The sequence below is a fragment of the Trachymyrmex septentrionalis genome, unplaced genomic scaffold (assembly GCF_001594115.1).
Source record: "Trachymyrmex septentrionalis isolate Tsep2-gDNA-1 unplaced genomic scaffold, Tsep1.0 scaffold16, whole genome shotgun sequence".
In the NCBI taxonomy this organism is placed as follows: domain Eukaryota; kingdom Metazoa; phylum Arthropoda; class Insecta; order Hymenoptera; family Formicidae; genus Trachymyrmex; species Trachymyrmex septentrionalis.
This window is the reverse complement of record NW_017304758.1, coordinates 3,731,380-3,755,985: the sequence shown is the minus strand read 5'-3', so window position 1 is coordinate 3,755,985 and position 24,606 is coordinate 3,731,380. Positions and strand designations below refer to the sequence as shown.

The window sequence follows — 24,606 nt, the reverse complement described above, 5'->3', positions numbered from 1 at the left end:
TAGATACGTACCAATCGACGTATAATCCTCGACGGACATCCGTGTTTTTTTTATCGATGTAACACATGGTTACATCATTGACCTATTTGTTTTCTTCCCTCGACGTTCATATTTTAAATGTTGATGCAGCACGGAGCTCAGTTGATTGAATCGAACAATCGAGCAATCGTTCGGCATCTATATGCAAATCCTCTGGCCGGCATAATTTTTTTTACGCCGAAAAATGTACATCCTCTACAGAGAAGCGTATCAGTGAATTTAATCGCCGTTCTCTGCTTATCGATATATCGTATATCATTGCGTCGTATCAATATTTAAACGGCTAAACATCAACGATACAGTTAATTTACGGCCATGAGTGTGTTCAGTGAATGTTATTTAATCAGCCTTGCATGTACTTTTAGAAAACACTCGGAAAAATACTGAGGTCTCTCTAATTTGATACGCAATTTGAACACGCACAAAAAAATTACGTGTAGAATCACAACAATTATAATGAATTTTAATTTTGGGACCTACCATTACAGATGTATATTTACACAAGTTACAATTTTATTTATTTGTAAAATGTAACAACAAATAAAATTTTTTCTTATAGTAATTAAATAATTTGCAAAAATAAATTTAGAATTGAAGTTAAGTTTATAGAAATATTTACATAATAATTTTCGCCAACGAATTACATATAATATAATTTTTCTTAAGCTACAAATGTAAAAACATAATATGTGTGGTATTACTCTACTATATTATATTATATTTTTTAAACTTAAAAAAAAAATTTGTATTTTTGTACATTTCAAATTATGAAATACTATTGCTATTGTAATTTTCCGTTTTGTAAAAATTTCAATTTAGATGTTTTCACTATAAATTGTATAATTTTTATGCAATTTTACATACTTTTTTTTTACAGTTACATACTTTTTTTTAGTGCAGATATTAATAATACACAACACGAAAATCTAAAGTATGTTAACTTCGTGAAACGAAAAAAACATTTAACGCGATAATTCTGCATTTTTCTTTTCAATTTATATGTGTAAGATTAGAAAATTTGTAAAAATATATAAATTATGACATAACATTATATTGAAATAATTTCTTAAATTGAACGACTCTCTGATTTAGTTTATAAATTTTGATATCGAGCTAACAATGAATAATTACATAATTAAATAATTAATTAATTACATGGAAAGGACTTTTGCTGAAGTATATGTATACAAATTTAGTTAGATACAGATTCCAAAATAATTTTGTTGAGCCATCAAATTAATTATATGGGAAAGTCATGTTGAGCAATATTGCAAAAAATTTTGACATTTTACTAATTTATATATATATAGTTAGAGAGTTTTATATATATATATATATGTAGTTGCTAGAATGTCAACATTTTTCAATATTACTCATCATGCTTGAGATTTCTACATAATTATTTAGTGGCCCAACAATATTATTTTTAGATCCGTATCTATATTTAGTTAAATTTTTAGATATTTCAGCAAAATCGTTCTTTCCGTGTCAGAACACGACTTAAATGAGTGTTTGTGAATTTGACGACATCGTATTTATTTTTGACAGTGATACCTCCGCACTTTTGCGCAAAGGAATCCCTTATTATGGCAGGAGAAATAAATGGATGGGCGCACGAACACTCCATGCTGACGGCCAGTGCAACGAACGAAATTGTTCGATGTCGCGCATCCCATTGTTCGGATGATAGCGGCTGATGTCAAAACGCTCAATGAACGTACAAACACAAACATTAACTCGTACATGTAAACGAGAGTACATGTTATCTTAGTCCATGATGATTTATATAAAGTGCTACATATAATGACGAATGAGTGTCATTCCTACGAATGCGGTCAACAAAGTGCCCATCATTATGTGAAATATAGCGTCAATTTTCTATGATTTCGCGCATATCAGTAAAGCGATAGCCAATATAATATACGTGTGATATATAGATAGGATATTGATGGTAGTGATAGAGAAAAAGAGTAATATATCGAGTGAGTTGACCCATATCATCGAACGTTGTATTTTATATGAAATACTGCGAATGTAAGGTAACAATACAGTAATTTTACACTTTTATTATTACGTTTCATCATTACACACCACCCACTTAATCCCGTATCACGCACACCTGCTTATTATCGTACTCGCGAGAGGCTCGCGGGGCGCATCATGTAATTACCGTGCCGATTCACGTATTAGCCACCTGTCGCGTACGTGTCATAACGTTGCATTTAAATGCACGTGTGGATTTTGCGGCCCCAATAAATCGCTCGGCGCATCGAGCGGGCTGGCGCGAACGGACACCCCCGATCGTAAAGCCCTCCTCGGCCACTCGAGGGGAATGATTCGGATTGCAAATCACGAAGGGAATTGAGCGAGGTTCGATCGCGATTAAACCGTGGTGGAATGTGACGGAACGCCGCAGTAATTCTCGCCATAAGTGATTTTTTGACACGCAGGTACAAGTGAGAAAGGTACCGACCGCGATGGCGAGACAGACAAGCGAGGACGACGAGATCTCGAGGATCAAGAAGCAGAACAAGAATGCCGCGGCGACCACCGTCCACGTCGAGACAGTGGAGGAGAGACAGCCGACTTCGACGCCTGCCCCCGTTCATCCGCCACCACGGGAACTTCCGGAACGGGAACCCGAGGAACAGCCGGTCAGAAGACCAGCTATTGTCAGGTAAACAAACAAATCTGTCAAATTTTTGTTATAGAAATTCTAATAAGTTAAAGATTAGCTAAATGACTGAAAAGTGCTCAAAAAAACGACCCAGTCGTGGTCAGATATTGGTGGAACAATGTTTTTCGCATTAAATTCTTTGTAATATATTTGAAAATGCTAGTAGCGTCTTAACAGATCTGTTTTTTATTGTTGCATTTTCTGAACTTATTGCACCGGTTCAGAGTGCAGCAATAAAAAAGCAGATCTATTATCAAAGCCACGATCAATTTAATTTGTGAGATTATTATTTCAGTTTGTGATTGCATTGCAAATCTGATGGTAATCTGTCAGCAGTTTATATAACTGAAAGGTGCATTTGAAAATTTACATAGAAATATTATTAGGCATCAGTGTCTAGATCGCATAATTTGATGTTTTCTTATTTATTTGATAAAAATTCCAGTCAACAACGTTGACACCAAACAACTATTCAGTTAAAAAGATCTACAAAAAATTAATATATCCAATAAACGTGTGATCATCTATGAAAAAATTCTCATATCTTATAACATTTTTAAAAAATTTGTCGTATTTTAAATTTTTATAAAGATTTCTGAAGCAATACAATAAACTTTTTCAGATTTTATAAGTTTTTCCTTTAAAAATTAGAGAACGAGAAAACGTAGAAGTTTTAAAATATTTCAAAATTCACGTATATGAACAATTCTAAAAAAAATGTAAACTTTCTTCTGGCACTTCTGAAAAGTACCTCAATTTGTATAAAAGATCTGAGAAGATCTTTCGAAAGAAAACTTTCGAAAAAGTTATAAGATTATACAGAAAACCAGAAATTTACATAAAAATTCTGAAAAATTGTATACAGAATTCTAAGAAAAATTTTCATCAGGATGCGCGCAACGATGTATAAGTGAAATGACACAATAGTTGTTTTCTCCATCAGAACTTGACGTCGTCTTGGAACGTCGTACCGAAATCGTGTTTACAAAATTAAGACAATCAAGACATGGAAAACTCATTAAAACTACTTTACTCGATTCTGGTGAAACCTATTTATTAAGAACGGTAAATCAACATGGTCCCTCGAAGGAATGAAAGACTCGAAGATCTGTTTGCTCACGTAGATATTAATCACGCCGACAGTAACCACGAGACAGTCAACTAGCAGTACTCGCGTTACATCGAACTTGAGCGCGGAGTTCGCGCGGCGCGACGTTGTTACGGCGCAAACAAGTAACTTGTTCGAGTTCTCTGCGTTATTAACATGCTTGTTTGCAATATTGTTGCTTGCGCAGGAGAACTTCGGAAACTCACGCACCCCCCGCGGCCAGGAGTGCCTCATCGGACTCGAGCACCGGATCCGAAAGCTCGGGGGGATCAGGGATACGTAGTACGGGCGCGCCGTTCACGGCCGAGGAGATGAAACAGAAGTACCTGTCGAAAGCACCCCCGACTAGCACGACGACCACTATTTCCACCACAGCCGGTAGAGAGCCATCGAACACTGCCCCGCCGACTCCCAGACCGCCCTTTCAGAGCCGTTTTTTAGGCGCAGGTAATTAACTAGACAATTATTAAGAATGCAATTCTTCAGAATTTTACAATGTTATCGATATTGTATTATATAGTGCTATTGATATGCAAAATTTTACGTATCAAGAAAGTAGGTTACTCTTAATCAATGCAATAATAAATATTTTAATAATATATATTTAATAATAAATGACGAGATATTTATAATCTAGATCTTCATAAACGCGAATAATCTAACTATTAACTTGAAAGAAAAGAAGGAAGCAACACTATCGAATTCGATCCTGTTGACTAAAGGCATAGTTAAGCTCTCAATGACCTTACACACTTGCATGTCAAACTTTATGCACGATAGCGTTCTAAGGTTAAAACCCAAAGTTTCAAAACAGACTAGACAGCAGTTAAGTTTAAAATTAACAGGTAATATTCCGACGACGATGCTATTAAAAAATTACTTCTTTTGTGAGAAAGAAATATTTCAAATGTTTTTTTACTTGTCAAGAATAGACTTTTTGGAGATGATAATAAATACTTATAAACTCAGAAATTAATAACTTCTTGCTATTAGCATAACTAGTGCAACGATATAAGATTTCGTTGTCAAAATTCTTTTTTACTGGGAGACTTTTGTGCTTGAAGGACTCTCTTTAATTACCAAAAGGAGAAAACAATTGCAATTTAATAGATGCATATACAGCGCTGGCTGCAAATCCAGCAGGGTTGTGCATAGAATTTATTTACATGTTGCAGTGGAATAGGGAACAATGCAATGCGTAGTAATCGAAGGGATGACCCTTTTATCATGTTCGTAGGTAGAACCCGTTCTATCCGCGACACGTCCCAATTTCGTTGTACGCCTATTACCCATTGTTTATACGAGGAGAATTGAAAGCACGTCTCTACTCGCTTCGTACGCTAATCCCGCCTAGCTCATCTATTGTATTGTACTTCTCAGTACTCCGTCGAACACCTCGCGAAAATTGGATGTACAGACAAAATTTGTGTTTAACCTTCTGCCTCTATTCCGTGAAAGTTAATTCGCACAGAAAACTCCGTCGTTCCTCAGAAACGCCAAAACGAGACTTTCAATATATAAAATTAAGTAAAATGGTATTACGTTTCTTTTTTACATTGCCTGACATTAGTTAAATATTTAATTAAATAGATTATTTGATAAATTCTGATTAAAAAAATGTTCTGATGAAAAAGTTTGTGGAAACTTGGAATCTGGATAAAAAAATTATTTTAATAGGAAATAGATACGTTTTTAGAAAATAATTAAGATAGAATGATAAAATTTTTATTTAATCTATAGAATTTATTGTTAAATATAAATATTGACTTTATTGAACTGTCGTCATTTACTGTTTCATATGTATATAATATTCACTTTTATATACGGAAAGTATAAATTTTCAATTCCAATCACTTTTCGCGGACGACTGTACCTGACTCAACTTTAACAAACAAACATTGGGCTTGATGTAGAAGGCGGTCCATGTTCGATTGCGGATGCCCACATATCCATCACAATCGCCCTGCAATTCCGTATGCGAAGGGTGTGCGTAAAACACTGCTGCGCGGAGCGCCATCCGAATGTGCAACGAATTGCGGCGTTGCAATTCGAAAATGTAATCGCGATGGCAAAGCCTGGTGCGATATTCCAAGATTCGGAAGTTCATTGAAACTGGCAAGCAAAGGCGCGGAACAGTACGCGGCATGATAATTATCCATTCAGCGCTCTTAGTTAATGTTGTCGCTTCGCTTTTCCGGCGCTGTATCCCGGTTGTCATATCTCCGCTGAAACTCACGTTAAGTCGGAGGTAACGTATTTCGCCATAAGCGAGACACGCAGGCGGACGTGGCGATATTCGCGTTACTACCTCTTGTTTCCGACCTCTTCCACTGGTCGATACGATCAGTCCGCTTTCGCGTCGCGTTTCCGTCAACTGTGAACATGTAGATGACATAAAGGAAAGACAACTCTCTTCCTGAGATTGCATAAACGCATATTCCTATGCGCCGCGACAGGTCCTCACCGCTTGTCGCTCATCTCATCGTTTATCTATGATTGTGTTCCTTAGTTCACATTACGTCATTTCCTTGTATTAATTCCTTGCCAAGACTAATTTTCCTATAAAATGCAAAATACCTTTGATCATGAAAAGAAAATTCTAAAATATATTTATTAAAGGTGTTTAAATCTTATTTTTCAAGCTGATTCTACATTATAAATCGACTAATCGATGTACGCTTGTTACGACAGCCAATCAGAAATGTCAAGAGTAGCTTGTAATTGACTTGCGATTAATGTTGAATCAGCTTTATCATTAATTACGAAGTGCATACTGATTGTAAGAAAAGAAAAATAATTGCAATTATTATCTACGATTTAATTATAATTTAATCATTTTCGATGAAATTATAAATTAAATTCGACATAAGTTGTAAATTAAATTTTATAATTCCATCAAGAGAGATTAAAAATGGAAATCACATCAACATGAATTTTTGGATTTTCAGGTAACCGTGCGGCTCCACCACCGCCGGTTCAGACGCCGCGTGAGGAACCAGTGGCGAAAAAGAAAGAAGAGGAGGAGGACGAAGATGAAGAGACAAGCAGCTCTTCCGAGGAGACGGAGTCGGACACAGAGGAAGAGTCGGAAACAGACGGTCATCCGTCCAAGACTACTCCAACTACGACTTCCGCCGCTTCTCAAGATCGTCAGAGAAGCGAATCCGCCATGGCGCGCACTGACATTGGGCCTCTTCTTGCTCGCAGCGCTGAAGCTAGGAGAGGAAGCAAGGAAGATTCGCCTTCCACCAGGCAAGTATCTCTCATTTCTAAGAACGGATCCGTATGATAAGTGAGAAATTTAATCCTCAACTAATATAATTATAAAAAAGAAAGTGTCAACTTTAATCTCGAAAAAGATATCTTGGAAACTTATGCTTATTTTATCTATATAATTGTAAATAAAAAGCTACGTTTTAAATTACGTTTTAATGTATGTAAGAAATAATATTTATTTATACGACTGTGATATCATATCATAGAAATTTATTCATAGTGGACAATTAATGTTTCAAATCTTTATTCGTTCGTGTTATCAAATATATATAAAACGTACATTATCAATATAATAACAATAAAGATTATAAAAAGAATTGATACTTGAGATGAAATTAATAGGTGAGGTTATCTTTAATAAAAGAATGGAATATTAGGAAAATATAGGAAAATTTTCTGCAGAAGTTACAATATATTTATCATAATGCAAAACAAAAAGTGTAAATTAAATATTTACTTATTCAATATCTGAATTTTTTTTCCTTTTTTCATTTTGAATTGAAAAGATCAGTTGCAATTCTGTCTTTTTTTTTTTTACTCTTCTACATAGTTTTCAAGCTATTATATTAATCTAGTCTCTCTCTCTCTCTCTCTCTCTCTCTCTCTCTCTCTCTCTCTCTATCTATCTCTCTCTCCCCCCTCGGTACTCAAAAATCCGATGTTGCCAATTTGCACGGTCGCTGTTCGCAGAAACTATCACAGAGTTTCCGTGTGTTAGCGCGTGTTTATTTGTGCTCGTTACGAGCAACGGCAACATCGCGCACACGCATCCCAACGTTCTCTTCCGTCGCTTTCGAGAGCATGCGAATACGCTCACTCGCCCTGAATTTCAAAGTAAGCTTACCCCACCCTTTCACTCAACAGTCGCAATCTCGTAGCCCGAAACTGTGGCCTAAGGAAACGAGAGGCGGTTGAGAGAACAGGGAGAGACCAGGCAAAGCCATAAGTGCTTTCCCTGGCCTGACCCGACGACTCCCTCCGACTTTTGTAAAAGAATCACGTGGCTCGCGTTCCCCATCGCGCCCGCTGCTATCAGAAACTTTCCACGTAGCGTTGCGGAAACTGATTAGCCGCTCAGTCTGGCGATGAATTGTAATACATTAGGACGCGTAAATTTGATCGTGAGCACGCATTTGTCCTCGAGAAGCGGCGTAGAACGGTACATCCATTTTCCATCTAAGAAATCAGTTAACCTTTATTTTTATTAATTGATTGCTCAATTAAAATGTCCTTCAGCACACTTTGCTCAAATTTATTCTAGCTAAAAACTGAGAGACTTCCGTTCTATAATTTAGTTTACGTTAGACGTTAGATTAACTGTCATCATTATATCTGCAGATTATATAAAATTATAAAGTGACGGTCGTGTATTCGTCATTTATTTCTTATGTAACCGAAAATCAAATTAACTAGATGTTAAATTAACTCGAGATATATAGAATAAGATAAATACATGCGGTAACATCAACAAAGCTCATTAATCGTACAATCTCGCGTCTCAGTATTCCTAATGGAAGACGCGCGATAAGCTTGCTTAACAGCCAGTAACAGTTAAGAAATAAACGTGACCTCAATCTTAAAGAGAGAAAGATTATCGAAGCCGACGTGCTATTGTATACGTCCCTCAATAGATTGCGTTCTCGAGAACGCAATCAGGCCAGATCCTAAAAGCACTTATCCCTTACTAGTAGTAGTACTCGTAGCATAGTAAACCAAAAGTCCAGAGTAAAGAGAGAAAATTCCTAGCGATCACTCGTGTCTCAGGTATTCGTCACCGAGGGGCAGCCCCGCGCAATCCGTGACGACGATGACGACGACGACGCCCGGCGGCGGCGGCGGCGGCGGCGGCGGCGGCGCCGCGATGACGACGACGTCGACGCCGGGCGGCTACACCAGCAGGTTCGTAGCGCACGTAGCTCACGGTCAAACGACTGCTCATGATGAGGCCACTTCTAATTCCAGTAACCCCCTCGACCGTAATCGTTTTAGGACGTTTAGCGCGGACGGTACCGACGAAAGGTGCTCGGCCGGTCGCGTCGACGACACTAAAGTAATCGCGGCTACGGCTACGGTCGCGGATTCCGCTTATAACGTCGACGCCGACGGGGACGCGCTTAAACCACAGGCGACGAACACTAGCTCGGCACAAACGGACGTTATTACGGACAAATCGACCACCTCATCCACCTCTTCCTACCTCGCGATAAGCGAACCCGAAAGTCTCCTCGGGAATAGCCGCGGCGATAGTCGAGTTACGAGTGTGACACCCGAAGACGGCGACGCATTAGTGCAAGATCGTTCCGGGAACGGAGAGAGTCGCAGCCGGGACGAATCTACTCACGCGACTGAAGATGATTCCCACACGAGAAGAAACGCCACACGAGAAGAAATGATATATGAAAAGCGTGACTTCGAGGACACTCCCAGTTTCTTCCGAATCATCGTGGAAGACGTTGATGCGTCTGCCGCTGAGAAGTCTATGTTGGATTCTACGAATCAAATCGTTGAGATGATCGACGAGATCGAGCGCAGAGATCGCTCGAGGTCCAAAGAGTCTCACAGCATTTCTGAATGTTCGAGTTCCGTTAGTGGCCGAACGATGTCCTATAGCGAATCGGAGAGTGATTCCGAAAGTGGCTCCGAGGAGGAAGACGAGGAGGAAGACGAGGAGGAAGACGAGTCTCGAGATGAAAACTGCAACGTGAAAAATGAGAAAAAGGAGAATAAGAAGGACGATAGGAATTTCGACGGTAACGATAACGCGGAAAGCGAGGCTAACGAGGAGAATAAGGCGTCCTCGAATTCCGACAGCGACGAGGAAACCACGGTACTGAGTATTAGCTCGAACATCCAAGGCGAAAGCAGCGCGACGCCTGATGACCGTTACGAGAGGGATCTGAAGCGCCGAAGCGCCTCTATAATCGACGAGAGGAGCATCGAGGAGATGTTCGACGATAATGGCTGGGTGGTGACGGAGCAGGATTTAGAGCAGGATTTATCGAACGATCTGCGAACGGTGTCCACGATCCTGTTGGATTTTCCTGAATCTACGATCGATCGCCCATCCGAACAGACTGCGAGCTCTATCGGCGACGTCAATGGCGCAGCAGGAACACGAACCGATGAAATTATTCCAAAGATCGTCGATGAGGGACACAACGAGACGTCTAACAACTTCGAGGATTCCTCCATACGGTCGAGCATCACCATCGACGACGCTGAAATGGTTCCCTCGAGCGAATGGCAAGGGTTCGAGGCTCCGCCGTCGAGAAGTCGCGTGTACAGACAGAGCAGTCTGGGTAAGAACGGCTGGCTGGTCTCCGACGAGTCGGAAAGCGAGTCCGATCGGGCAACCTCTCCGATTGAAGCTTCTTCCGATCGAGGCGTCACTAGAACCGAGTCCGCGAACGAAGCGATTGGGTTCGACGGGATCGAAGATACGGGCGACATCGACGAGAACGGGTGGGTTATACTTAACGACGACGATTATGACGACGACGATGACGACGATAATGACAACGAAGAGCTCGTAGGAGCTAGCAGCGCGCAGGAGAACATTCGTTCTCGAACGATTGACTTCGTTGACTCAAAAACTAACATTGAGAATGGTGCGTTAGTCGCGGACGTTAAGCGGTCAAAGGGCACCGAACAGTCAGGGCCTGACGAACACGAGGAAACGCCCGGTGCCAGTATGAGTGTACCGATGCAAATGGTAACCACCGTCTTCTGTGTGTCCGTACTGTGTTACAGCATTCTAACGAATCTGTTCCCCTAAATCCGTCGAGTTCTCTCCCTGACGTTACGCAAATACAAGTATCCTCCGGGTGGGTCCTCCCACACTTTCTCTTTGTCTCCCGCGTCGTCTCGGATTCGGCATTCAGGATGAAAGACCGTGGACTTTGCACAAGCTTACGCAGTAATTGACGGGACTGTCTTGCCACGAGTAACGATGCAGCAGTTTTCCGAGAGAGGAATACTCCATCTCTCGTTTACTTCGCCAAAATGTTCCCAGCAAACGCCAACTAATCGGAACATAACTATTAATCATAATTTCACACTCAATAATACTTATATAATTGTAATGTAATATATATTATATTACAGTTATATTGTTGAGTGGAAAATTATAACTAACAGTAGTTACTGTTGGTGTTTGCTGGATTAACTTTATATTATGCTTAAATTGTGATTAAACTTTGGATTTCGTAAGACGTATGATTGTAGAAATTTCGTAGATTGTATGATATTTAATTCGTAGAAAATATTGTAGCTTTTTAAATTGTTTGGCTCTTTTACTGCTTAACTGATATAAAAGAAAATAGTTTCGAAGCTGTTACTAATTAATTATTTAACAAATTATGCGAGTATTAACGAATATCATTGTACACAAGCGAGTTCTAATTAATATCTGAAAAATAATCGTATTTCAATTAACTTTTGAAACTGAACATTTCGGAATCAAAACCACATAAAAAAATTAATCGATCAATAACATTACGATAGGAAATTTGAGGGAAATAACGAGATTGCAGAGAAATATAAATCAAAAAGACTGCTGCTCGAAACTCACACGCGTCTTCCTTGGCTGACGTCGTATAAAAAAACCCGTCGGAGAACATTTACGAAACGTAACTATTTGTCCACGCTATGCACACGGTAAAAACCACGATATGCACCTGCATTTTTACACATTGTGATAGTCGTAATTACGGCCGAGCGCCATTGTTCCTATTATATTTGTCGATCCGCGAAGCGTGACCCTGCGTCGCTGAAATACGGTAGCTTCGCGTTTCTTTCTTGCCCTGCGAGTGCAATCGCACACGCACATATTATTGTCACATCTCAGGTAGAACATAATATCATCAAGATTGAAATGACATCAAGTAGCAGTCATTTTAGATAAATTCATAATGGTGTGATAATTTTATGATTAATTCTTAACGCGATAAAATGATTTTTAAGTAATTTTTTTTAACTAAGGCATTACTTACAAATTATTGTCATGTTAAAAATTGATCACAAAATCGACACACATCAAAAGTATTGAATTGATATTTTTATGATTTTAATTATCATTATGATTTTCTCTGAAATGACTTCTACTCGATGTCACCTTGATCTTCTTATTTTGTGTTCCATCTGGGCTTCGGTAGTGAGACATTGACTATGTTCAACCGGAAAAGTAGCTTTGTAACTGTTGTAAGATTCTTCAATAGTTGGTTTATACTTTTAGATCCTTTGAGGAACTAAAGACAAGATCCAATGATGTTAAAGAATTTTATCAATAGTTGCAAAGCTGCTTCCTCTGCTGAACGCAGCCATTCTTAAATTCGCCGCTTTCGCATTGAGCTTGTTAAAGCTGTACCCAAAGAAAAAGAGGTAGAAGCGCCAGACGTCGGCGGTCGATCCGCGATGGCCAGGCATCGCGGATCGACCGCCTCCGCACGCGCGTCGCGTTATCTATCATAAGTTTTGTACTCTCTCCTTATAGCGAATAGGCTTACGTCACAGTTTGTCGGTGTGGTAAATAAACTGCATTTCTTTGTGATAACTCGTATTATTTATTTCCCTCTCAACCGTCCTTAGTATCGACGCGCGATAATAAATACAAAGTATCACATCCCTCCTGCAAATCTTGTTCATATAACACCTGGTTTTTTTTTCCAGTTTTTCCTTTCTTTATTTTTTTTTTCCCCTGGCTGCCCACTATTTCCTGTGTCACCTTTCGCTCTCAGTCCCGAAATCTTTCAGATTCTTACGTCCTCTGGTTCCCCAATAAAATGTTTGCTGTCCCTGTCCATATATGTGTCATCAATGAAATACCAAAGAGCGGGATACGATAAGTACGAGAAGAATGCATATTTATTTATTACACTAACAAATTGTACGCTAAAATCATTACCATTGTTGATTGATGAACGTCGATTATCAGCAGATGGAGACGGCAGTTCAGATTCGAGCGTGAGATTATATCTACTCATTATCGAAATGTTTCTCAAAAGTGATCTTTATGCGCATCTTTAAATCTCGCGATGTTAGTCCGCAGTCGTACCTAAACGTATTATACCTAACTTCAAGAATTTGACTTAAATTTAGTTTATTATTTACCAGTGTATACATTAATATTAACATTGTTTATTTTAAAACTAACCAATTCAACCACAGAAATGAATTTTACATTTTGACATAGCTTTACATTTTGACATGGCAATTAAAAATAAAATGTTATTTAACTCAAAGACTGGAATTATCGTTGTTCCTTTGATGTTTAACGGACCGTTGTTTCTCTGATACGTAATTTTCTTTTTAATTTTTTCTTTCTTTGGACATGTAACAATTTAATATTAGAGTGTAATGTTTAATATTATATTGTGATTGTATATTGTGATAATTCCATTTTTGGCATCTGTAAAACCTTACCCTGTTACAACAAGATAGCAAACAGAGATAAAATCCTTACGTTGCATAAAGATCACTTATGAGATTCATTCTGAATGATTCGTGATATTCTTGCTAATAATTCTTTGCGGTATAATTATTTACAAACAGTTTTTTTTACACTGAATAGCATTTCAGACATAAGTTCACAGTTGCATGACGTTTTAACTTATGACATCAATTTTCTTCGTGCACATTTCAAGAGGTATTCATGGTCATTTCTATTGAAACATTATTTCAAGAATATGTTCAAGTGGTAGAACATTGGATCGATTACAAGTAGATATAAAGGAAATGGAATACCAAGGAAATTCCTTCGAATGGATTGCTTTTGGATGGCAGAATTATTCTTCGGAAAATTCGCAATAAATTCAGAAACTCCATAGAAAAATCTGTGTACATCACACTATACATACAATATAACTAACTCATTGCAGTTCTCTGTTATGCAATTCGGTCGCGCACTCTGTTATTTTTGCAGATAATAATTTGTTATTAAAATTAAAATATCAAAAAGTTGTATAATCTTTAATTTCCATGATAATTAATAACTAATTAAAATATCATTTAGATTATAATTAACATGTTTGATATAAATTAGTTATATTTTTCAGTAACAGAGACAGTTTCAATGGTGATATTAAAATTTTTATTTGATATTAACTTTATTATTTTTTATTTTAAATGGAGACTACATTGTTTTTTTTTTAAACTCTACAGTAAAAATATAGTCAACTTCTTCAATATAAGCCCCACTACAAAAATAGACTTGTGTCGTCGAAAATGAATTACAGCATAATGTTAGACAATATTCTTAGCACGTTGCACTCCGCTCGCCGTTATAACGAATCGACACTGTCGAAACTTCGCAGCTCCTATACAACCGTTTGGGAGAAATGTAGAACCATCGATCCACGCCGCAATCTGATCTACCAGTTTCGTAAACTGGAAACTTCTTACTTCATGACACGTAGGTTCTACCGATGCACTGGGACCCGACCTAATACGAGCGAAATACGAACTTAGTTGGGGGAGGTTCAGTGCAAAGTCATACAAACCGGGCGTGCGATAAACTATGTTTACACCGAAGTTTACGGACATTCATGAACTTTCTCAAATTCGAGCGAACCTACACAAACATTGTTTGACGCAATCCGAAAATTTCATCCGCATCGTGCCAATCTACGCAACATCAACTTCGCCTCGGGATGTTAATTACAGTTTAACACAATGAGATTTACATTTCCCCAGTTATTTGTGGTTAATCAACAATAATGATTTACAAGAGCTGTTAGTATCTGTAACATGATTAGTCTTATATGCCAGATGTCGAAACAAATTCAAAATTAAAAATTTTAATGAGATAAAGTCTGAAACAGTCTAAACATTGCTTAACTTTTTAAATCCTAAGTAACTTTAATATGTTTAATTCTTTTCAAATTTTCCAATTATTTTGTAACAAGATTAAGGGTGTTACTTTATGAAAAATAAGGTATTATCGTTACTCGGAATTTTAAAAAGAAGTGCGTTATCATTACTATTACTTATTGTTAGAAGGTAACGATTCATTGTGTTTTCGTTATTTTTTTATAATACTGAAATAGGAGATTGAATTTTAAAATTACATTATTTAACAATTAACATTAAATGTAATAATTAGTATTAAAGTTTTTAATTTTAAACTAATCCCTATATAGTAATTTTTTCTTTATATTAAATTTTCTAATTCCTTATATTAATATTTTTATTTTTAATTTATTTATAGCTTTAAAAATTTACGTTGTAATTAAAAACGCAAATATAGATACAAAACATTAAAATAATGAGATAAAACTGACGATTGAATTCGTTACCATTGCTATAAAAATATAATAATGTTACAGATAGTTATTGTTGTTGTTAGAAAAAAAAACGGTAAAGATGTTACAATTAATGCACTACTTGCCAATCTTCCTGTCATGTAATTAGCAGCTTTAACTTTCGCTTTTTGATAATAATGCTTACGAGAATAATGTGCATGACAAATCATAGTAAAATACTTATCTGCATATTCATCGTAGTCATGTATACAGGATGTCTCACGAATCTGTGATAAAAAGTGCGGCACATCGGTGATTCCCGATAGTTGCACTCATCCATGGAGCTGGAATCGAATCAGATCAGTGGCTGCTTCGTAAGCATTAAATCTTTTTTCAAATTAAAGCCAAAAGCGTAAAAAAAAACCCGCAGTGTCACGATCCGACAAGTGTAATGGCATCTTCTAGTATAAATTGCTCACTGACGATGAACGCTTCCGGCAAGTGTACAGACCACACTTCAGACGCAATTAGCATTAGAAATTAATTACACTGATCTCGCAGCTTATTTCATTGTTATTTCCTTGAATTAATATACTTGAGATGATTTTATGTAATAATAATGATTTTCTATATCTATAATAATGCTTTGAGCGATAAGAGGGAAAATTTCAACAGGTATTTCGCAAGGCATTTCCTGTGTGCCCTCATTATTTGTCGTTTGTATACGCTATATAAACCTCAAAGTCATCTTGACATGACGTTGATACGCCCGCACTTTCTGCACAACTCGAGATTGCAAGAATTTTGTATATCACGGACAATGAATAGATTCGCGGACAATCAAATGCAAATCTCGTTCTCATAAGCTTAATCCCATAAACGAGATAATAGTACCGACACAAAGTCTACCAACATGTACATGAAAAGCAGTTAGTTCCTTAACTTCGTTACTGTGTTACCCCCGAACTCATTAGCGTATGCAATTTACGACACGCCTGTGTATTATTGTGTCTTTTAATATTCGCGTGCAGTGCGCACGCCTCAGTTTCGCATAAATAGCGTTTCCTGCGGGCACACTATACAAAATAAGTTTAATGCAGTACGCTTGTAATTGGTAAATACGTCATTTGTTATTTATACATGGCGTACTGGGGTTTAATCAGTGCAGTACTAATTTTGCAAAATGGTAATAATTACGAACGTAATTTTCAATTAATTACTTCTTCCAATGTCGAGTATTTTTTTTCAATGAATACATATATATATACACATGTGTGTGTGTGTGTGTGTGTGTGTGTGTGTGTGTGTGTGTGTGTGTGTGTGTGTACACATTCCTTTGTCTTCATGAATGTATAACAAAATTACCGCTAATAAGTGCAGTTATAACGCGATTAATGTACGAGAGATTAATGCACAAGCGAGGCACTTTTTTATATCATTTTTACTTTGAAAGTGACTTGAGATTTTTAATTAAAACAAGATACAGACTTTCTGTTTGGTCGTGTTCACCAATAAACATTTTAGTTATACGATATTTCGTTCATAAGCGCATCCATTTACACACCGCTGCCTGCACTATGCGGTACGCATGCACCGAAATAGTCCGATGCGAGGTCTCATTCGAAAATACAACTGCAGAGATATTCACTCTCACGATGGGTATCGTCTTTCTCATGTGCGTGTTGGGGTCGAAGCACTCTCACCTACCTTTCAATATTTAGGGCGTGCAATTACCTGAGAATTATTTCAATTCAGCTTGAATGATCACGGTCCAGATTGAACTAGAAAAAATAGGGTACTCGAAAATAGTTAAAAAGTCCTTTCGAGAAAGTTGATCGCCAGAAAATATGAAGAAATTAGAAACTGCATTGTTTGGATTATCAATTGATGTTTCAAAAATTTAAGAAACGTTTGGGGTAATTCGAATATCCGTTCATAGATACATTAATACAAATACTTTACAGAATGTGATAATAGGAAACTTAATTAATGTTTTAACATTTTTACAATTAACAACAAGTCTATTGTGCGTATCTTAGATAGTCCACATCTAGCAAATACATAATGCAAGAAGATAAGACAAGATTATAAATACTACTCTTTCATTGCTGCTTAATTATGCTAGTACTTTACAGTAATTACTTGTATAAATGTTATTGTTGAATTAAATACGTACTTGTCAAATGGAAGTTTGCTCTTGTATAAATAACTATATGCCCCACAAAGAATCAAATTTTATCAAATGTTAAATCGTAACTTTTACAATTAATGCCCAAGATGTTTGAAAAAATTAAATTAATAATTTTTTTCATCTTAACATTTTTGTTAACTTAAAACTGATCGTAATAGATAAATTATTCTCTTAAAGACCGAAAGATCGCAAAATTGTTTTCATATCTACTGTAGAGATATTTTTGCAAGAGTAAAGTGATTCCATTTCGCGATATTAACATAAAATGAAAAAAATTCTTAATGTAGATAAACTGAGCGAGTTGTTTGCCTGATGTTTCAGATTCTTGAACAAGAGCAGGAGTCAGGCAGCGATGATGGCATCTCGCGAACGGGAACGTGAACGCGAACGCGAACGCGAACGCGAACGCGAACGCGAACGCGAACGCGAACGCGAGCGAGAGCGCGATCGCGAGAGGGAACGCGAGCGGGACGTGGACGCGGAGATTGACTCGCCCTTGTCGACGAGATCCCGCTACGCAGCTCTGAAGGAACGCCGACAGCGTCTTGCCCGTTCCAGAAGCTCGCACAACTTTGGCGGCGACGACCTTGACCTGGACGAAGAACCACCGTCGCCAACAACCCAGTCGCCGAATGCTTACCTGGCGGCGAAGTACGGCGCCGGCTCCGAACTGGCACGGAGCCGCAGCACCCACGCCCTAAAGTCAAGAGAACCGAGCCCGGAACGTGATCGACCGGGCACGGAAAAGGACGGCGCGGCATTGAGCTCTTGGGCCAGATACCTCAAGAATAAATACGGTAACCGCACCACAAAGGACAAGGAACCGCCCTCCTCGTCCTCCACGATACCTTCGTCCAGGTGGGCTCGAGTACACAATTTTTACTGAGCGAAACACGAGACGTAACATAAGAGAATAGAGAGCGAGCGTGATCTTTGAAATTTGCCGGAGCTTCATGTTTATTATAAACATGTATTTGACAAAGTCCCCCACGCACGACTGTAATTAATTGTCTATTTTCCACATAATGAATATAAATTACGAATCACATTGCAAATAGCATAATATACAATGACGTATAGTATAAATAAAGCTTTAATCGCATTGTACGCACAATGGCTCAGAATATTATGCACGCATTGGAATCAATGTAATTATTAGGCATATCACCATATTTATTGCAGATTACATCAATGCGCTAGTTTAATGCAGCACGATACGGCACGTTACTATTATGAAAGAAAACGAAATAGCGATCCGATTATATCCATAATTAATTATTATCAGAGATTAATATGGCAAGATTAATATGTGCTGAGAGAGAAAAATTTGTGATTATCATAATTTAGTTATATAATTTATCAGTCTTTTCGATGCCAACTATATATTTTTGATAGATATAATTATACGTATATAGATATAATTTGATAAATATAATTACTACAATTAACATTGTAACAGTAGTAACTGTAAACAATCAAATAGAACACGGAGTTCTAATTAAATCATAATCATATCACAGAACGTCATTATAACGTCATTTGGTACTCAAAAATTGACTTATAAGTGACGAATGGGGTCATGATGATGTTCTCATGATATTATTACGACTTTTATGTTCTACCTTGGGAAGATTTTTATAACATTGATAAAATCTATATTTTATTTTTTTCTATCGACTCTGTTTTTTCAATATTTGATATTGAAAAAGGCACGATACGTTACTTTTGTACAGTCAAAAGGACTTGTTTTTTGAAAATCTAAATGAGTTCTTCCCGTAAATAAATCTTACCGGCAATTAAGCTGATATCGTCATTTTTATGTCAAATGACTCCGTCAAAATAACGACGAATAATTTGGCAACGCGAACAAATTGGTAATTACAAATACCAAACATTTTTCTCTCATTGTCAATGCAAATATATCCTATTATAATTTTATACTATTATAATGGCAAAATAATTTTTTCAGCACCAGCGCGGCTTCGCGAAGGTTGTCGTTAGGTTTGCCTTTAAGGCACACCGGGCAAACATCCTTTGAATCTTCTGACGACGACCAAAAAAACCCGTCAGGCTCCCCCACGTCCCCTACAGCAGCTCCCGTTATACCCGCGGCAGCAGGTTCCTCCACTAGGTAAGTCTTAATCACATTACATTACGTAAAGACACGGGAGATGACGTAAAAGCGCATTTCAGACATCTACTTACATAATTACGTTACGTAAAAGATAACGTAAAAAACAAGAGACAAGACAACAATTTGACAATTCTGCAGTTTCCATTCTCTTTTTTTACAACATTACAAATGTTTTCGTCAAAGTTCACGAATGAAAGCGTCACGACTTCGCAAGATTCAATTTAGAAAACGGCTGAATGCGAGCCGCGAGAAGTTTCGCTCGGCTTTCCTGTTCCTATTGGCGAAGCTTGTGTCTGAGTAAGAGAAGCAAGAGGAGAGTTTCCCTGTAATCTGCTTTTCCTCTAGTTCATAGAAAGGACAAGAGGCACTACCTGTTAGAAAGAACGCGTGTGGCTTTCTAAATATTCTACGGACAAGCACGCGCTTGAACTGTGAGAGGTCCATCGGTGAGGAACCAACCATTGCAATCAAAACACTTTATCCTCGTTATCTGCTGCGCTGCTCTCCCCGGGACTTCTCTCGCGGCCATAATTCTCAAAGATCTACCGCTGTTTCTACTGGAGTGAAACATCGCGTCTCTCTTGAAAAGTGGATTTACGAAAAACATTCCACTAAGAACAGCGTCACACACAATGAAGATACAGAGCTCCACTATATCCGAGTTTGCTTCTTTCACTTCCTCCCTTGCGCTTTCTCTCTCCCCCCTGCACTCTTTTCGCAAACTTTTCTTAATACAATAGGGTTTCGGGAGTTTTATCAGATGAAGAATAATGCGTTCATTACGTGAATGTGTTTGCACGTAACCGCATGATTAACTGTGCGACCGGACGATTCTTTGGAGAGATTCATAACTGCCCGGAAGATGGAAAATCTTCGCGTAATCAGCTTTATTGACCGTTCCGTTAATTGATTCTAGCAATGGTCGGAGGAGCCATTACTTGCTGAAGCGGCGGCAGCTGTTTAAGTTTGGGATGCGGGGGAGCGAAGCCGGATGCTTTACCTGGCCGAGAGGCCTCGCAGTCGGCCCGGACAACTCCATCGTCGTGGCCGACAGCTCCAACCATCGTGTTCAAGTAAGTCGTTCTTCTAATCTCAAAATTGGTCGTTCTTAATCACAACGCTATCGAGAGTATTGCTGCGCTGAGAAAAATTTCTGGTTGAAAATAGACGAATCAGAAGATTCTGATTATATCAGCATTCTAGTCATCACAATTAAACATCTTATTTCGATTAGAATGTGTATTGATACGTAAATTTTACGTCGGAAGAAATAGGCAACTTTTAATTAATATAAGATTTCCATACATTTTATACTCTTTATAATAAAATATTTATAATGTAAACCTTTATTACAGATGCAGCTTAATTATTAACTTAAAAGGAAAGAAAGAACAAGTACGCTATCAAATTCAATCTTAACATGAAATTTGCGTTAAATATACAACACAAAACTGCTCAAAAATTGAAATTACTTATCATGATCAGTTATAATATTGATTACCAGAGGTCCAAACTGATATCGGAATTTTTAAATGCTTATCCCAGCTTTTAGCCTAACAGATTGGACCTTTAAATACTGAATACGCAGCTTAGTGTTTAATAATATCGCTCACTTGCATCAAATTTACGTACAATGGCGTTTTAAAGATAAATACAACATCAAATGTAAGAAGTGAAATTATTTGGCAGATCAATTGGCATAAAAAACTTCCAACGATAAAACTATTAATTATTTAAAAAATTGATAGAAAATTACATTATTTGTAAAAAAATTGTAATTCTGCCGCGCAGTAATTTCTTCAATTCAATATTGGCGGTATGTGTGCCTTGATAAATCAATTGCGTCGCTTAAAGCAATAATAGTTAACTCGATATGAGTTCATAAAGCTGAAATACGGAGCCTTCAGGATTTTATGAGCGCCTGCATAATATCGACAACCGTAAATAAGATACGGGAAAAAATTCCTCGTTCTAGTCTGGGTTATTGCAGTCGGCCGATTTTATAGTATCGGCCCTTGACGTAAACGACTGTATACCGCTCGGTCCGCAGGTATTCGACGGTAATGGGAACTTCATGAAGGAGTTCGGAACGTACGGCAGCAACGAGGGTGAGTTCGATTGCCTTGCCGGGGTGGCCGTAAACCGAATCGGGCAGTACATCATCGCGGACCGCTACAACCACAGGATCCAGGTGCTCGATCCATCCGGCCGCTTCCTACGGGCCTTCGGCTCTCAGGGCACCGCTGATGGCCGATTCAATTATCCTTGGGGCATCACCACCGACGCCCTCGGATTCATCTACGTGTGCGACAAGGAGAATCACCGCGTGCAGGTGCGTACCTTATTGGTACAAGGCTAATCGAACAATAAATGTCAGTCAGCTAATTAATCATTTGAGAGAATGTTGATTAACATAAAATTCTATTTTGCTTACTCGAAAATATTTTCTTGATAATATTATAGATAAGATGAAATTGCAGATAGGAGGAGAATTAAGCTTAGCAAATTTCAATGTTGTATCTTTTTGATTCTCCGGAATTGTTGCAAAAATACTGTTATACTGACACTTGGTTTGTGAAATTCATTTAATATGTGTTGATTAAAAGGCAGTAATTAATTTCAAGGAACCAAAATATGATATAACTTGTACAAAAAAGAATACTAAATATTAAGTTTATTTTAATAATAACCGAATTTGCAAATGTAACATAAAAAATTAAATTACTTGATATTTTTATGTAAAATAGCAATTGCTACAATATATAATAACAGATACAAGAATTAAGAACTAATATAGTAAATCCAAAATATAACAATTATACCTATACTGTTTTTATATTAGCATTACTTTACAAAGAAAATTGAATTATTTTTACTCATCAGAATCGTTGTTGTCTAAACAATCACTGGATAGTAACATAAGTCCAATAGATCCATCGTCAGCTCCGGAAAGATATAATTGAGTAGATCCAATTGACCCATATTGACTTCGGAGAATGAATTGTGATTATTAAAAGTACTGCATCTTAAACTAGCTTCAGTAACACTATTTGACCACTTTGGAATATCTGATTGTTCGCAGGTATTTCAATCGGACGGCACGTTTGTGGGTAAGTTCGGCTCGTGCGGTAGTGGACGCGGCCAGTTAGAACACCCGCACTACATCGCGGTGAGCAATACCAATCGAGTGATCGTCAGCGATGGCAACAATCACCGCGTGCAGATATTTGACGTGAACGGCCGCGTGTTGACGTCCTTCGGCTCGGAGGGCTCAGACGAGGGCCAGTTCAAATTTCCACGGGGTGTCGCCGTAGACGATCAAGGCTACATCATCGTCGCCGACTCTGGCAACAACCGTATACAGATTTTCAGTCCCGACGGCGCTTTCCTCAAGTCCTTCGGCTGTTGGGGCAGCGGCGATGGTGAATTCAAAGGTCTCGAGGGTGTAGCCGTCACGTCAACAGGCAACATCGTCGTCTGCGATCGTGAGAATCACCGGGTTCAAGTATTCTGAGTTCGTCGATTATTAATACTGAAGGATCTCTGATCTTTTATCAAACGGATACCTATTGTGTTGGCCGATATTTGCGTTTATTAGTACTTTTAATAATGAGCAAATATTTAGAAAATATTTTTAGACAACACCGCATATTTGGATAAAAGAATAATTTGGATTAACGCCTACAAGTCTGAATAAATATCTGCGAAGTTGAATGCCAATAATTTCCAATAGTTTACTCGCACCAACTTTTTAATCTAAAATTTCTAACAAATATTTAGCGAAGCTCGAAATTGAAAAAAAAATAAGAAGGAAATAATTTTATTATAGAGGGTAAATTATGGTAATTTTATATTGAAATTAATATATACAATATTTCGAAAAATATATTGAATTTTTTAATTTAGAGATTTTTAATAGAGATTTTTTTATACATGTCTTATTAAATTTGTTTCTAAATTAAGGATGAGATGTTATTACACTCATAGTCTGTTTCATTCATTCGCTATAAATATTAATGTAGATTTTTTTTTTATTTACCTCATAATTAGAAACCTTCTCGTGTGTTGTTATGAAGTTTGTTATAATTTATTACACTCTTCATTGCCCAGGAAATAACTTTCATTGCCTGACTATAATAAATTCATCGCGTTCGTGTAGTTTTGTCTAACAAAATGAAGCGCGAAAATAGTCTTCTCTGCAAAGTGATGACTTTCGCGCCTCTCCATGAATAAAAAAAAATCTATTGTCATAAAAATGAAAACGATTATTTATCACAGATTGCATTGTAAATGATTAACTCTGATTGATGTTCGTGAAAATTTGAATTTAGTATTTTCGTTGCTGAGATTAATGAAATAATTTATCTTTACTAATATTATATTTTACACAGGATTGATTTATTATCTAATGAACAATTTGAGAAAAAACTTACAAATTTTGGTGATTATTTACCCTCTTTTTATTTTTCTCGTTTTGCGACCATTGGAATCGCTGATGGAAATTGACAGAGTAGAAAATACCAGGAATTTTCTGTTTCGAGCTAATTTCTTTATTATTAAAAAATTTCCGAATATACACACACACACCAAGCCAATCTCCCCGCGTTTCGAGTTGCGAAACACGTAGATCTGCCATTGCTTTTCTGCGGTTTACCGCTGATAGTTCCTCGTGTCACTTTGACGAATATTGGATTCATATACTCGCGTGCACGACGCGATATAGGATGAAAGAAATAACGAAACGGACGGAATGGCAGAGAGAAAAGCTTGAAAAGAAAAAAATAGAATAGCAATCGTATCGACGAGCGCAACGACGCGTGAATAGAATCGCTCGGCAGCGAGCAGTCCAAATTCTCGGAGAAAATCTTTTGAACTCCGGTCAATTTTCCGCTTTGAAAAATACGCACGGCCATGTTTGTCTTTCCCTGTCTATCTCATATCCGC

At 37.5% G+C, this 24,606-nt stretch overlaps 1 protein-coding gene across 3 annotated transcripts in view; it reads left to right on the top strand.

The window, feature by feature from the left end:
- LOC108746040 (apoptotic chromatin condensation inducer in the nucleus-like) overlaps positions 1–23,490 on the top strand; it is a 75,401-nt gene extending 51,911 nt beyond the window's left edge. For 2 of the 3 annotated variants that reach the window (XM_018482530.1, XM_018482531.1), the window contains exons 8-18: positions 2,490–2,716; positions 4,012–4,271; positions 6,773–7,076; positions 8,865–8,999; positions 9,090–10,812; positions 15,611–15,711; positions 17,850–18,386; positions 19,498–19,659; positions 20,579–20,735; positions 21,713–21,994; positions 22,745–23,490. In XM_018482530.1, the coding sequence (XP_018338032.1) occupies positions 2,490–2,716; positions 4,012–4,271; positions 6,773–7,076; positions 8,865–8,999; positions 9,090–10,812; positions 15,611–15,711; positions 17,850–18,386; positions 19,498–19,659; positions 20,579–20,735; positions 21,713–21,994; positions 22,745–23,176 (4,320 nt within the window). In that variant the 3' untranslated portion in view covers positions 23,177–23,490. The remainder of the gene's footprint in view (positions 1–2,489; positions 2,717–4,011; positions 4,272–6,772; positions 7,077–8,864; positions 9,000–9,089; positions 10,813–15,610; positions 15,712–17,849; positions 18,387–19,497; positions 19,660–20,578; positions 20,736–21,712; positions 21,995–22,744) is intronic. The other variant, XM_018482532.1, reaches the window with a different exon arrangement.
- Positions 23,491–24,606: the final 1,116 nt, after the last annotated feature.